General features: G+C 33.1%; 1 protein-coding gene across 1 annotated transcript in view; it reads left to right on the forward strand.

Annotated features, from left to right (window-relative positions):
• The first annotated feature begins 3,372 nt into the window (after positions 1–3,372).
• Positions 3,373–16,219, forward strand: part of LOC114324892 (tubby-related protein 4) — a 56,587-nt gene continuing 43,740 nt past the window's right edge. Inside the window, exons 1-3 of the mRNA XM_028272795.2 lie at positions 3,373–3,582; positions 8,828–8,992; positions 15,333–15,515. Of these exons, the coding sequence (XP_028128596.2) occupies positions 3,487–3,582; positions 8,828–8,992; positions 15,333–15,515 (444 nt within the window). The 5' untranslated portion in view covers positions 3,373–3,486. The remainder of the gene's footprint in view (positions 3,583–8,827; positions 8,993–15,332; positions 15,516–16,219) is intronic.

The raw sequence follows: 16,219 nt of genomic DNA on the forward strand, positions 1-16,219 counted from the left end.
TGTAATTAAATCCAATATTAAAAAAACGAGCCTGTACCGCCATTAAGAAGAACAAAAAATACACTTTCTTCAAATAAACGTTTTTATCCGATGCCTAGATTTTGTGTCATTTTGGAACTACTAAATTTTTTTATTTCATTAGTAGTTCCAAAATGACACAAAATCTAGGCATCGGATAAAAAAGTTTATTTGAAGAAAGTGTATCTTTTTGTTCTTCTTAATGGCGGTACAGGCTTGTTTTTTTAATATTGTATTTAATTACAGAGTAATTTCCACATATTAATATATTTTTCAAATTGGGCTCTGTACCGCCATTCTTTAGTATATTACGAATACGTGTGCCAAATATCTCAAAAAATATTCAAAATTACAGCCGCAATCTTGGAACGCGTTTTGGATACCTGTTGATCGTTACTGTATCACCTTAAAAGGAGATCTATTTTAAAATACTTGTTACTGTTTAATGAAACAAAAATAAAACAATAATAGTATTTGGAATGTTATTTGGTGCGAAATTCATATACGGTATGTTAAATATTCGTAGAACAAAAAGACGATTTTTATTAAAGCCAGTTAAAATTAGACTGGTTTTTAATAATATATTATGCAACGAGCATTTAATGATGGTCATTATGAAGCGAGTATAAGGGATACGAAACGAGCCGCCTAGTGGCGAGTTTCGTATAGAGTAAGTGCTTCATAATGATAATTAAATGCAAGTTGTATACACGATTTTTTCTATGATCGTTCACAAAAAAAATATATTCAAATTTATTAATTTTGTATTTTACATATTTGTTTGTTTACATAAATAGTTTGTTTACATATTGAGCACTGTCAAAGAGTATGTATTTGACTCGCCATTGGTTACTGCGCGTGTGCCACCTTTATCGCAAATGTCATATCGCGATTCTATTGGTTAAAAATCTGTATCTTATTGAAAATCTGTATCATAATGAAGTTCATTATGATATAGGTAGTGACATCATAATTGATATATTATAGTATGAGAATAGAAAAATTATTGTTAATGTATTATTAAAGATCCATGAGGAAAAAGGTTTTCCTGTAGTTGGCTGTATACCATTAATACAAAAAAACGAATAAAGTCCTTTATAAAAGGTCTATATTTAAAATCCCTAAAAAGGGGTACATCACAGAACTTGTTTTCGATTGGTTGCCCAATCATCATCAGTGCTTTCCTAAAACGAATATAACCTTATAAAATGGTGCAAAAGTTTTAAAATTTTGACTACGGTTAAAAAAAGTTGAACCACCAAAATATTTGTAATTATGTAAATAAAATTTGTAATATATTTTGGTGGTTAGCATGGTAAGATCACGTGAGTATAACCTACAACTTTTTTTAAACGTAGTCGAAATTTTAAAACCTTTGCATCATCTTTGGTTAACCAATCGAAAACTAGTTCTGTGATGTAGCCCTTTTTAGGGATTTTAAATATATACTTTTTATAAAGGACTTTATTCGTTTTAATATGGTATACAGTTAACTACAGGAAAACCTTTTTCCTTGTGGATCTTACCTGTATCATAATGAACGTCATTATGATACAGATTTTCATTAGGATACAGATTTTTAACCAATAGAATCGCGATATGAAATTTGCGATAAAGGTGGCACACGCGCAGTAACCAATGGCGAATCAAATACATACTCTTTGACAGTGCTCAATATGTAAACAAACTGTCAGACTGACAAACTACTTATTTTTTTTGCGTTACAAAATTAATAAAATTGAATATATTTTTTTTTGAATGATCATAGAAAAAATCGTGTATACAACTTGCATTTAATTATCATTGTGAAGCTCGTACTCTATACGAATCCCTTTCGTATCCCTTAAACTCGCTTCATAATGACCATCATTAAATGCTCGTTGCATAATATAGTATTAAAAACCAGTCTCATTTTAACTGGATTTAATAAAAATCGTCTTTTTGTTCTACGAATATTTATCATACCGTAGGTATATGAATTTCGCACCAAATAACATTCCAAATACTATAATTGTTTTATTTTTATTTAATAATACAGTAACAAGTATTTTAAAATTAATTTTCTTTTAACATACTCTAATAAAAACTTATCTTTTTCGGTATACGAATATTTAACATTCCGTATATGAATTTGGCACCGAATAACATTCCGTATATGCGTTTGGAACCTCGCCGCCTATTGGTTAAAATATGACCGCGTGCTACAACGAACCAATAGAAAACTCCTAGGTTCCAAATACATATACGGAATGTTTAGATGCATCCGGGCCTCTGGAATTAAGCAAAAATATAAAGCTAAAAATAGTAGGGGAGCAAAGTATGCTAAATGTGCAGTCACTCGAGTGCTTTGGGGACCTATTGGGTTGTGAAGAGTAAATCCGAAAACCAAAAAAAGTTAAGTAACGTTTTTCATTATATTGAGCACTTGCCATTTTTTAATTTAATTTTCCATTTCCAACAATCGTTTTTTCCGATTATAACGCCATCTATGCATAATTCGAAAAAGTGTTTCGAATAAAAGTTACTTATTTTTTCATAAGGAATCCAAATCTATAATAAAAAATGGAGGCTTCTATTTAAGATTTTAAAGTAATCCCCCACCCCACCTTCTTGGGGGGGTCGTGTTTGGTGTCGTTCGATAGATTTTTCAAAAATATTAAATAAGTGTACTTATTTTACAATTTTTCGATCTGATGTTCATTTCGCAAAATATCGCGGGATTCGTATTTAAAATATTAAATTTACCCCCCACCCCTCTCCGTGCTTGTCGTGTTTGGTATCGTTCGATAGATTTTTAAAAAATATTGAGCACATATTTTTTAGTTTTTCGATCTGTCATTCATTTCGCGAAATATTCGCTTTTTTCTTTGGAAACTTTGGGACTCGCCAATTTCCTTACGCCCGGCTCAAATCGTCAGATTTTTGAAATATACACTCTTTTGCATGTACCTAACTTACCTTATCTTAATTTGACAATTTCGAGTTTTTTTAAGGATATATTTTTTTTCGGGCCCCACTTAACGAACTCCCCTGTGTTAAGAGCCAATATATGGTAGAGGTACATCTGCAGGGTACCAGGTTCTTCCTATATGATAATCTGACGCATAATCTGATCGAGTAACTGCAAAAATCCCTGCTTGGGCTCCCCTACCAAAACGCATTAAACGTAATAAACTACGTAAAAATGCACTTAAAATTCCATATTTCAAACTAGTACGTATGACACTTCAGCTGGCATCCACTATAAATGCTCATATCAGGATCCTCACTGCTGTACCGAGACGCAAGCATTCCTGCCGCCCTAATCCGCCGACTCCAACGTGACGAGTCCGTTTTTCCGAAAAGAAAAATCAATATGGCTTTCAGTTTCTTGCAGTTAGAGCGCGGAGAGCAGCCAGAGGCTCTTTCCTAGTGTCGTGTCGCACTTTCACCCTTTTCCGATGATGTAGGGTGTCAACCAGGGTGATAATGCATCTGCATTTTGAAAGGACCGTTAACGCGAAGAGTGACTGCCCTATTTTGTCTTTAACATGGATGGGAAAGGTTCCCGATGAGCTTCCTGAAGTAAGACATTTTTAATTGGTCATGTAATAGCTGTCTTAGAGATGTGTTACAATACACTCATTGTTTCTATTGATTAAACACATTGATTAAACACACGTTAACACATAAAAAAACACAAATGAAAAAAAAAACGAATACATATTTGTTTGTTAACTCTAGTGCTCACAATTCAGCATATTTTGAGATTAATAGTCTTAATTCTTGAGTCTTGATAGAGTTCTTTGATATTCGTGATATTTATTTATAGGCTCCTTTCGTAGATTTCTAATTTGTCATAATTTTTAAATGTATTGTCTCTAAATAGCAATGTAAAACTTGGTTTTTCGTTACCATGGTTACTATTATTATTATTAATGTCGATCTATCAGTGTGAATGGTTTGCTTCTACGAAGCTGTATATATAAATAATGATAAGAATCCAATTGTTAAGAATATTAAAATTGGTAATGTCCGACTGGTATATTATTTGACAAATAATGACACGATTTCGAAGTCAGTTAAATATGATATAATGCCCTAGGGTGTTATTTTGAAAAATAACGCCCTTAAGCATTAAATTTAAACAGCTAGTTAAATACTGTCAAGTTGACAAATAAAAACCCAAGTAAAACTATGGTTACCACAATTACGTTACGACTATTGCTGCTAAACGTACTTACATATTTGAAAACTAATTAATTCAAATTTTTTGCATATAAAGAAGAATTTAGTCGAACATTAAATGTTGAAGGCACCACGGGTATTATAGATAATAACGCTTTCGGTCAACGTATATACACCATTGACTTCAAGCGTTATTATCCTTATAATACCCTTGGTACCTTTACCTATTTAAATGAAAACTACAGAAAATCTATGTGGTAACTAAACTAAGTAAGTACATAGTGCGATCCAAACTAGACGAAAACAGATAAAAATAAACTATTGTAACTTTTCTTTTAGGTAATAACCATTCCCATTATTCCCATTATTCTTCAAAAGGCGTCTCCCTTAAAATTTTCAACCATGACGCTCTCCTTCTTCCTATACTCCTTCATCCTCTTATCTTTCTATGTCTTATCAGTCTTAGCATTTCATATCGCTGTCCCCTTATTACGTGTCCCAGATAATGTAACTTTCATGTTTTTATTGTGTTTATTATTTCCTATTCTTTGTCCATATCTCGCAATACTTCCGTGTTCGTTTTTTTCTGTCTCCCTTCTCCATGTTATTCTAAGCATCCATCTGTAACACCACATTCAAAATGACTGTAGTTTATAATATATTATATTATTATGTTCTTGCTTCAGTATCTAATCACAGACAAAGTAGAGAAAATGCAGAAACTATTAGTTTTGCCAAATATCTATGAGATACAGAATTTAAAAATGGAAATTAATCTCAACAAATCAAAACTTATGATAATAAATGAAGATGAGAAAAAAGAAAGGAATACTAATATAATCGTAAGGGAACAAGTAATAGAACACGTATCTACTTTTGAATATTTGGGAAATATAATAACAGATGATAAGAAAACGGACTTGGCAATAAGTAACAAACTGAAGAAGGCAAGCAACTAACGTGTATTACTCTTTAAATAATACAATTCTGGGAAAGTCAGAAATAAACAACAAAACTAAACTCAGAGTATATAACAGCATAGTAAATCCGATAATGACATATGGGCGTAAACATGGATTGTGCAAAAGAAACATGAATCAATGATAAACGCGACCGAGATGAAATACATGAGAAGAATAGCTGGAGTTCGAAGTTTGATAGATTCAGAAATGAAGATATAAGAAGAGAGCTGGAACAAGAACCAATAATGAGGAAGATCGAAAACAAACAATTAAGCTGGTTTGGACACATACAACGAATGGAGCAAAAGAGACTTACAAAGAAGATACATGAAGCCAAAATGGGAAACAAAAGAAAAAAGGGAAGGCCGAGAGACATGAGTATGAGGGATATGAAGATCCTGGCCATCAATAGAAGCGCTTGGAAGAAATGGATAAAAGGCGGAACCCGACATTCGACGCCCTGAAGGGCACTAAGGATTATGAGAAAGAAGAAGAAGCTTCCGTATCTAGCTTCCAAGTCCATATTTACCGAGGCAACGAGGCATTAAACCTAGGAAATTTGTGCAGTAAGATGAATCGTCATGCAACTTTTTGTATTCGATTCGGAAGAGTGTTTGTAAACTAAATTGATCTCTGGGAGATAAAAATTGCATTTTGAGCATAAGGAAAATGGATTTTTAATGTGCATCTCGAAGAGATGGAAAATGAAAAATTTAGAACTTGGGAAATATTGACAGAAATGATTTCAATTTTTATTCTCGGGGTTTTGGGGGTCCCTGAACCAAAATTTCATGTCGACAATGGTCTCCAAGCTACCTGGTGCCCAGGGTGGAACTTGTTGCCAAAATTTCCTGACTTTCTCTCGAATCGAATGCAAAAAGTTGCATGACGATTCATCTTCCTGCACAAAATTCCTAGATTTTGGAATTTTTAGAAAACACACTGAAAATGAAATCGAGAAAGTAATTGAGAGAAATAAGGGCCTAACATGCTTACGACCAAATTTATAGAAACCACACACTACTCATTTCAATAAAGGATGAAACAGGACGGGAAGAGAGGAGAAAAGATAAGATATCACAAGAAGTAGAAAGGTTTTATAAAGAACTATACACCTCAAAGAAAGACGCAAACCTCAACACTCAGGAATATATCAAGAAAACAATCACGAATATAAACTCACAAACATTACCAAAAATAGAAAATTATGGTTTCCAATCTCCTAAAATTATGAAAAATGAAATATATCTAGAAAATTATGAAATAGAAGCAGCACTATCACAATTAAAGAACAACAAAGCACCGGGGACCGGGACCAGATGGAATCCTTGCTGAAATGTTGAAAGAAGGAAAAGAATAAATCTTACAAACATTAAGAAATCTATTTTATCAGTGTCTACATAAAGGAGAAATACCCGACGAATGGAACAAAAGTCTTACAATCCTGCTATTTAAGAAAGGCGACAGAAAGGACATAAAAAATTACAGACCCATCTGACTGCTGTCGCAACTGTATAAACTATTCATGAGGATTATCAACAACAGGCTAACACACAAATTGGACTCGTATCAACCAGTAGAGCAGGCAGGATTCCGAAAGGGATATAGCGCCACTGACCATCTTCTAACAATTAGGACACTAATAGAAAAAGCTAACGAATACAATATAGATCTGCACTTAGCACTCCTAAACTATTTATATTAGCACTGGAAGGTGTTTTCAAAACAATGGAATGGACAAACATGGGAATAAACTTAAATGGAAAGAAACAAAACCACTTAAGATATGCAGACGATGTAGTAGTCATAGCATAAAGTTTTAAAGAACTACAAACCATGCTAACCGAACTAGCAAATGAATCCGAACAAATAGGTCTAAAACTGAATTTTGCTAAAACAAAAACAATGACAAACACACAAGATAATAGAAACGTATACTAAACGACACCACAATAGAAGCGGTTAATGATTATATATATTTGGGACAGATTATAAAAATATATAAGGAAAAACAAACAGCGGAGGTAAAAAGAAGGGTCAGATTAGCCTGGGCAGGATTTGGAAAATTAAAATGGGTCCTAAAGAATAAAAAAATACAGCAATACTTAAAAACAAGAGTGTTTGGCCAGTGCATACTCCCAATTCTCACATACGCATGCCAGACATGGACCTTGACCAAGGCAAACATGGATAAAATAATGAAGACACAAAGAGCCATGGAGAGAGCAATGTTAGGAGTAAAATTGACAGACAAAAAGCAAAACAACTGGGTAAGAAATAAAAGAAAAGTCAAAGACGCAGGACAACATATAGCCAGGCTAAAATGGAGCTTCGCAGGTCATAACGCTAGACAAACGGACAATAAGTGGAATACCACGATATAACAATGGAGACCATGGACATGAAAGAGAGCAAGAGGACGACCCCAGATGAGATGGGGAGACGACATTAAAAAGATAGGAGGAACGCACTGGAAAGAGAAAGCACTAAACAGAAGCGAATGGAGGAAACTGGGGGAAGCCTATGTTCAAAATTGGACGAATTAAAGGGCAAAAGAAGAACAAGAAGGGATTTTTAGTGCTTCGTTGATTCGCCTAATTGTAATATCGAAAACGCGCAGCATCTCAGAGCTGTTACTCTCAGTTCTAATCTAAGGCCTTTTTTGCAGAGCATTGTTTTCATTTTTTACAAACGTATTTATTGCTGTTTCTATCCTGGAACTGGATTATCCATGCAGAGCCAGCTGTGTAGCATCTATAAAAATGATGTCTAAGAGTGGCAAAAATGGCATCTTGTCGATGATGGTCGTAAAGTGTCGATTGTTAATGCGTTAAAATTAATAAGAAATAATATCCATAATACGCAATAATGATTCCAAAAATAGGTATGACTTTTACTTCAGGAGATAAGGTACATGGCGTATAACTCAACGGGATCTATTTACACCCCTTTTAATGCTGAGTGTACGTATTTCATTCAAAAGAGATTTAAATATTTTATTACAATGACCATTTAATATTCAGGAGCCTTGAAAATGCCAAGATCTCTCCTGTTTTTACTTCAACTCCTGTTTTAATACATTCAGTTTCAAAATCTCTGTTTTCAATTCCGGTTTCTAAACTTGAGCGCGGATTTTAGCCTTCGCGATTTGTAGCTGAATTTTAAAATCTTTTTTCTATTCTCATACTATAATATATCAATTATGATTTCACTACCTGTATCATAATGAACTTCATTATGATACATATTTTTAACCAATAGAATCGTGATAAAGGTGGTACACGCGTAGTGACCAATGGCGAGTCAAATACATACGCTTTGACAGTTCTCAATATGTAAACAAACCGTCAAACTGACAAACTACTGAATTTATTTGTGTTACACAATTAATAAATTTGAATATATTTTTTGTTGTGAATGATCATAGAAAAAATAGTGTATACAACTTGCATTTAATTATCATTATGAAGCTCGTACTCTATACGAAACTCGCCGCATTCGGCTCGTTTCGTAACCCTCATACTCGCTTCATAATGACCATCATTAAATGCTCGTTGCATAATATACTGTATATACGAGGCTAAATTTTATACTTTTTACAAATATTTTATTGAAATATTTTGTCGTAATATTGGAATATTGTCATGCAATACTTGTACTTGAAGTATTCATTGTTGCAGGACGAAGGCTGGAAACTGAACAGAACCAACTATTATCAGGAAGGGTGGTTAGCTACAAGCAACGTCAGAGGCATTGTAGGCGTCACGTTTACTACAAGCCACTGCAAGAAAAACGTGGAATATCCACTTCGAACCAATTACAATTTAAGAGGCCACAGGTCCGAAGTGAGTCTTTTTATTTAATATTTTAATACAATTCAACAGATTTTGATAATTTTTGTATCCACTAGTTAAGAAGTTGTCTACCACTTTCGTAATATTCGCTTTGACCGTCGTTGATGATTCATCCTTCTGACATGAGCATACCACTTTACAGATTTTCGTTCTGCAGTTTCCAGAATATCAATGTCTATGCCCATTTGCTCTCTGATTTCCATATTTCTTATTGTACCTTTTCTAGTGAGTTTAGCTCAAAAACAAGAATGGTACAAACTACCAGTATTCTGGGCAGATTATCGGCGAATGGGCCATTTTTGGGAAAAGTTATTTACCCGAAATTTTATTGCTTCAATCGAATCTTATGATTGTATATACATATTAATAATATACAGTAGGAAAAATGAAAGAATACCCATGAACGAACATATAAAACACGCTGTATTTTCCTGTCACCGTGTCACACAAAAAATTGGCCAGCGCAAGTACATGTAATAATTATTGTTACATGTACTTGCACTGGACAATTTTGTTTGTGACACGGTGACAGGAAAATACAGCGTGTTTTATATGTTCGTTCATGGGCATTCTTTCATTTTTCCGACTGTAGGTATGCAAAGTCCGCAGATAGTGTGCTACTTTTTTTATAAACAAAATGGCGCCCGCAAATCGTATTTTTTTTTCAATTTTTGCCTCTATAACTCCAAAGATTTTAACTTTACATCAAAACACTCAAATAAAAATTCACCGTAATTAAATTCTGCATAGAGATGTGTTTTTCCCGATTTACTTCGACGAAAATTTTCCCCGGAAAATGCGGGTTTTCCAACAAAATCTTTAATTTTCAACTAAAATTTTAGATAAGTAATTGTTTATCAATATTTAAATAACTTGGTAATATAAAAGCTCTTTTCGTATAGATTATAATTCCAAAAGCCGATGGAAATTGAATAAACAGTTTAGCAACAATTAAAGTGGTAATTAAAAATTTACGGTCGCTATAATAACCACAATAATTATGATACATAAGAATAACTATGATTTTTGTATAAAAGACTCTATACCTATTTAACTTACTTTAAAGAATTGAAATTGGACTATTTAAGCGGCTTCAGGAATATTTTAAAATTATAAACAATTTTTTGGCTTATAAACAAATCGAATATCTCGGGAAATATTAAATTAAATTAAATCATAAAAACGGTATTGGAAAAAAAGCGGCAGGACCCTTCTTTTAAAAGAAAGAACGTTTAATTGTGATGAGTGGTTCCTGAGATAGAACCGGTCAAAGTTGACCGGCATTTACGGCAAAGATATAAAGAATAGAATCATAATTTTCTAACCATCGCCTTTTCTCCACAGCAATTTCCATATCTTTAAAATAGTACTCATAATATATTATTATAATAAAAACTATCGATATTATGAGTGAAAATTGCCAAAAATAGCAAAATTCCAATCAAAAATTAGGTTGGAGAAAATGTAATCTCAAAGTTCAAAATTGGTATACGTTAAAAAAATGCATTTTCTCGGCTTCCCATGGAGCAATTTTTTTCATTCTTTTTTGTTCCCAAGTAACTCGAGTAGAGCCATCTCACTAACGTATTATTAAATGTCAAAGTTGCTTTTGTTTTGTTATAATAAATTTATTTATTTATTATAACAAAAATTTTTAATTTGTTTAAATAAGATTGTTTAAATAATTATACAGCTCTCAAATGAGAATATTTGTGTTTTTAACGTTAAAAGGTACACTTGTAGTAAGTTTATCTAAAAAAAGTCTACAGCTGAAAAAAATATGTAGCTTTCTTTTCTTATAAATAATTTAATTAATTATAACAAAATAGAAACCAGTTTGATATTTAATAATGCATTAGGTAGATTACTCTACTCGAGTTACTTGGGAACAAAAAATAATATAGAAAATTGCTCCATGGGAAGCCGAAAAAATGCATTTTTTTAACGTACATATACTGATTTTGAACTTTGAGATTACATTTTCTACAACCTAATTTTTGATTGGAATTTTGCTATTTTTGGCAATTTTCACCCATAATATCGATAGTTTTTATTATAATAATATATGTTATGAGTATCTTAAAGATATGGAAATTGGTGTGGAGAAAGAGGACCGAAATGAAAAGGTGATGGTTCGAAAATTATGATCCTATTGTTATATCTTTGCCTTAAATGCCGGTCAACTTTGACCGATTCTATCTCAGGAACCACTCATCGCAATTAAACGTTTTTTCTTTTAGAAGAAGCGTCCTGCCACTTTTTTTCCAATACCGTTTTCGTGATTTAATTTAATATAATATTGTCTGAGATAGTGTATTTGTTTATAAGCCAAAAAATTGTTTATACTTTTAAAATATTCCTGAGGCCGCTTAAATAGTTCAATTTCAATTCTGTAAAGTAATTTAGATAGGTACAGTGTCTTTTATACAAAAATCATAGTTATTCTTATGTATCATAATTATTGTGGTTATTATAGCGACCGTAAATTTTTAATGACCACTTTAATTGTTGCTAAACTCTTCATTCAATTTCCAGTGACTTCTGGAATTATAATCTATACTAAAAGAGCTTTTATATTACCAAGCTATTTAATTTATTGATAAACAATTACTTATCTAAAATTTTAGTTGAAAATTAAATATTTTGTTGGAAAAACCCGCATTTTCCGGGGAAAATTTTCGTCGAAGTAAATCGGGAAAAACACATCTCTATGCAGAATTTAATTACGGTGAATTTTTATTTAAGTGTTTTTGGTGTAAAGTTAAAATCTTTGGAGTTATAGAGCAAAAATTGAAAACAACACGATTTTCGGGCGCCATTTTGTTTATAAAAAAAGTAGAACACTATCTGTGGACTTTGCATACCTATATTATTAATATATACAATCATAAGATTCGATTCCAGCAATAAAATTGCTGATAAATAACTTTTCCTTGTATTTTGCTAATTAGCCCAGAGTACAGTCTGAAGGATTTACACCAGAAAAATTCATAGAGATGACAGTGAGAACACAGTAAAGAACCAGATTGATTACATCACTTTAAACCAAATATTTCGTAACGCTATATAGCCAGGTAGTCTGGGTTTTCGAATAAATGAAGGGAAGGCGAAATACACCCTAGTAACCAAAAATCCAACACCTTTAATTTATTTATTACCGTTCTATATTTATCTTTATACTATTGATAGTCGGTATGATATTGAAGCTGTTTAATGTTGAGTCCATCAATCTCCTCCAATCGTGAAAAAAGATTAACACTTCAATAAATAACTTTATAAGATACGTCCACGGGATAATAGCCATTTCCTAATTATTACTACTGACAGTACGCAAATATCAATGATACTACACATCGACGAACGTTTAACTTTATGTTTTGATTTAAAGGCGGGTTCTCACTTGTCAGTTTCGCTGACGTAGTCTGACTGATTCATTAATAATGAAAAATAAAAAGCGACGTTTGTATTCACACGTTTCATGTTTTGCTACATTCAGTACGCAGTTAGTCTAAACATTTTTTATCATGGTGATAAAAATGGTTAAAAAATATTAAGCCCAGTTGTTTGCGAAGTATTTATGCTTACAATTAGTAAATGAATTACAGAATATACGTCATTCCACGAATATACGACTGTTTTGGATTATCGAGTCAACGAATATTTTAGTGTGCAACATAAGAAGTACGAAAGTAAATGGCTCTAATAATTATTTCAATAAGCAACAATGTAATTTGCAGTTTAGTTTCGTTCTTCATATTTTGCACAGTAAAGTATTCGTTGTTGAGATAATCCAAAACAGTCGTATATTCGTGGAATCGGGTTCTAGTGAATCAAAAGAAAAGAAAGCGTCGTATATAGTGGATCAGGTCCTGGATATTGCGCAGAAATAAATGGGATGCCAATGGAACTATATTGAAAGAATTAGCTTTAGAAGATGGTGATTCATATGCAAACCACTTAAGTATGAACGAAGACAAATTTCAAGAAATTCTGCAAAAAATTGCTCAAAATATACAAAAAGCAAATACTAGCATGAGAGAATGATCAGTAAAAATGATAAAAAGTAGAACTGGGTTTCAGTTTAACTGAAAGTATGAATACAGATCGTTTAAAATGAAAATGTGTTCTCATATTTGTTCTGTATGACTGAATCAGTTGAACTGCGTGAGCGAAACTGACAAGTGAGAACCCGCCTTAACTTGTTTGAAAATGAATCATGACCCATGGGTAAAGATAAAATGGAACAACTATATCAGCTATTTTGAGACATTTGCATCGGACAAACTCCAAACAAATTGGCGCATTCCTGAATATTCGCCATTTATACATGGAAATTACTTCTCCCGAATCAATTAACCTTTCTAATTGATTTTCATCTACTTTTATCGAAGGTCTGGGTCGTTCGTTTATTGATTTTAGGGATTTTTGTAGCTGAACGGAAATTACGTGTCTGCGACAGATTAAATTTTCGATCTCTTAATAAATATGAATAATTTTATCATTTATTAAGGAGCAGGGTTATTGGTTTTGACGTTCTCGTAATAGGAGTCAGAAAATTAATTAGGAAAGTTATATTAAGTTTTTTTTAATGAATAAATACATGAAATTCGGTGATGGCTTATTAAACGAAGAGTTGACAGAAAACCAATAAAACTTGGAGATACTGCTCCACAACACAGCAAGGAGATTTCTCTATCCTTCGGCAGATGAGTTTGTTGCACTTTTTATAGATTGGGTAGATGATACTCTTATTATTACACTCTTTTGACATTTTCTTTTGTCCCCGTATTGTGTATCTTCTTTAGTAGCCCCTTCTGGTCGAGTTCTGGACATCTTCTTAGGGTGCCTGGCCGTTTCGAGCGTTGGCGATCATTCCGGCTATGATGATTTTGCCGGTTGTTGTATGGAATAGTTGTGTTGAGGTCTTTCTATACCATGCTCTCAGGTTAGGAAGCCAGGATATTTTTCTTCGTCCTGGGACCCTTTTTCCTTCAATTTTACCTTGCAAAATTCATTCTCAGTTCTGGACATATGCCTCCCATTGTGCTTTCTATATTCGTCTATCTTGAGTTTGAGCCATCTGATGCCAATTTTTTCCTGCTTTTTCTTTAATGTATTCGACCCATCTTTTTTGTGGTCTTGCTAGGCCTTATTTATGTGCTTTTGGTCAATATTGTACTACTCTTTTTGTCCACTCCTCTTCGCTTTCTCTTGTCACATGTCCTGCCCATTTCCATTCATATTTCGCGACTGCTTCGATATCATCTTTTATTTTGGTTGCTCTTCTTAGATCTTCGTTTCTCATATGATCAATTAAGCTTACATTTATCATAAGTCTCCCACTAGCTCTTTAGTTGTTCTATGTAAGTCTATTGAGAGATTGGTTAGTTTTATGGTCTCCATTCCATGAGTCATGACAGGAAGGATACATGTGTCAAAAATCTTTCGTTTCATATTACATAAGTATACGACTTCAATATATCCTATTCGTTATTTCGCTTTTTCTGGACTTGAACAGTTCTGCGGGTATTTCATCACATCCAGGGGCCTTGTTTGTTTGATAACCATTTCAACTTCTTCTATTGTTGGTAGTTTTGTTATCTCATTCTCTTCATTTTCTGCTTCTTAGAATAGTTAATTCAGGAAGACATCATAGAATAGGAGGAAGATAGAAAAAAGTAGAAGAAAGCACGATAGAATAGGAGGGGAGTCAGGAAATATTAGAGTGAGCTAGAAAAAAATAAAGAGAGTCAGGAACATTAGAGGTAGTCACGAAAAATTAGAGGGCGTGGGGAAAAATTATAAAGACACGATCAAATTGGAGGGACTTAAAAAAAATGGAGGTATTCATAAAAATTGGAGGTACTCATAAAAAATTGGTGGTACTCATAAAAAATTGGAGGTACTCATAAAAAATTGGAGGAGGTTATGAAAATTGGAGGGAGTCACAAAAATTGCAGTGAATCAGAAAAAATTGGAGGGAGTTATAAAAAATTGTAGGTAGTTAGAAAATTGGAGGTAGTAACTGTACATGGCAATTGATTGGATATCATGACCAGATGGTGTGTGTGTTTTGGTGTGCTGGATACTCTTCCCTAGCCAAATTGTTTCTTGAATTGCTACCAAAACAATCTTACATGTTTTCATTTCAATTTTTAAAAGAATACGTGGTAAAACATAAACATCTGGAAATTGTTTGAATTTATTCAAAACATACTGATAACATTTTTATTGTAAGGATCTCACGAGCATATGATAAAGTAGTTAGAGAGGCTCTGTGGTCAATATTGAACAAGAAAAACGTTACTTTTTATTATCTTTCGCCTTTCAGGTTATTCTTGTCAGATGGAACGAACCATATCAAAAATTAGCATCATGTGACAGTTTCGGCATCATCTACATTTGGATCAAGTATGAAGGACGGTGGTCAATAGAATTAATAAATGACAGAAATACGCCGGTTACACATTTTTCATGGTCACACGATGGTCGTATGGCTCTAATATGTTATCAGGTGAGTTATTATTATTAGCAGTTGTTTCTAAACAAAACTTTAAATCAAAAATGAATAACCACTTTCAATTTCGTTGCAACACGAAACTACAGCCGCACAATTATTCCAGTTCAATCAGAGAGTGCAGCAAGCACCTCTACCGGTTTAAAAACTTATTAGTCTCTCATCAGGAGGCACATATGCTGCTCTCTCTGATCCAACTAGGACAAACTCCGGCGTGCAGTCACGGATTGCAACGAACGAAATGGCAGGGATGCTCTAGCGGTAACTTCTAGCAAAAGACTAGCACTTTAACTTTTCAATTTAATAGCACATAAAACAACATCAAAAAATGTTACTCTACATCCTACCAGATTGAAAACAATGGAAACCTTCTCTGGTTACACATCCGAGGCTTCTACAATTTGCAAGGCATATGGATGCTGAGACTAAAGAAGATGAGGGAATTTTACAATTTATAATTCACGTCCCATCTGCTCAGCGCGGTAAAGTTCCAACGAGAATGGTTCCCTTCGTACTCCAATAAGAGTAAATGTAAATCAAAAATGAATAACCATTTTCAATTTCGTTGAAATAAATAATAAATTTCGTTCAAATGAATAACAACGATATTGAAAATGGTTATTCATTTTTGATTTACCATTCTCGTTGGAACCATTCTCGTTGGAACATTACTGCGCTGAGCAGATGGGACGTGAATTATA

Source organism: Diabrotica virgifera, chromosome 9, assembly GCF_917563875.1.
Source record: "Diabrotica virgifera virgifera chromosome 9, PGI_DIABVI_V3a".
Lineage (NCBI taxonomy): Eukaryota > Metazoa > Arthropoda > Insecta > Coleoptera > Chrysomelidae > Diabrotica > Diabrotica virgifera.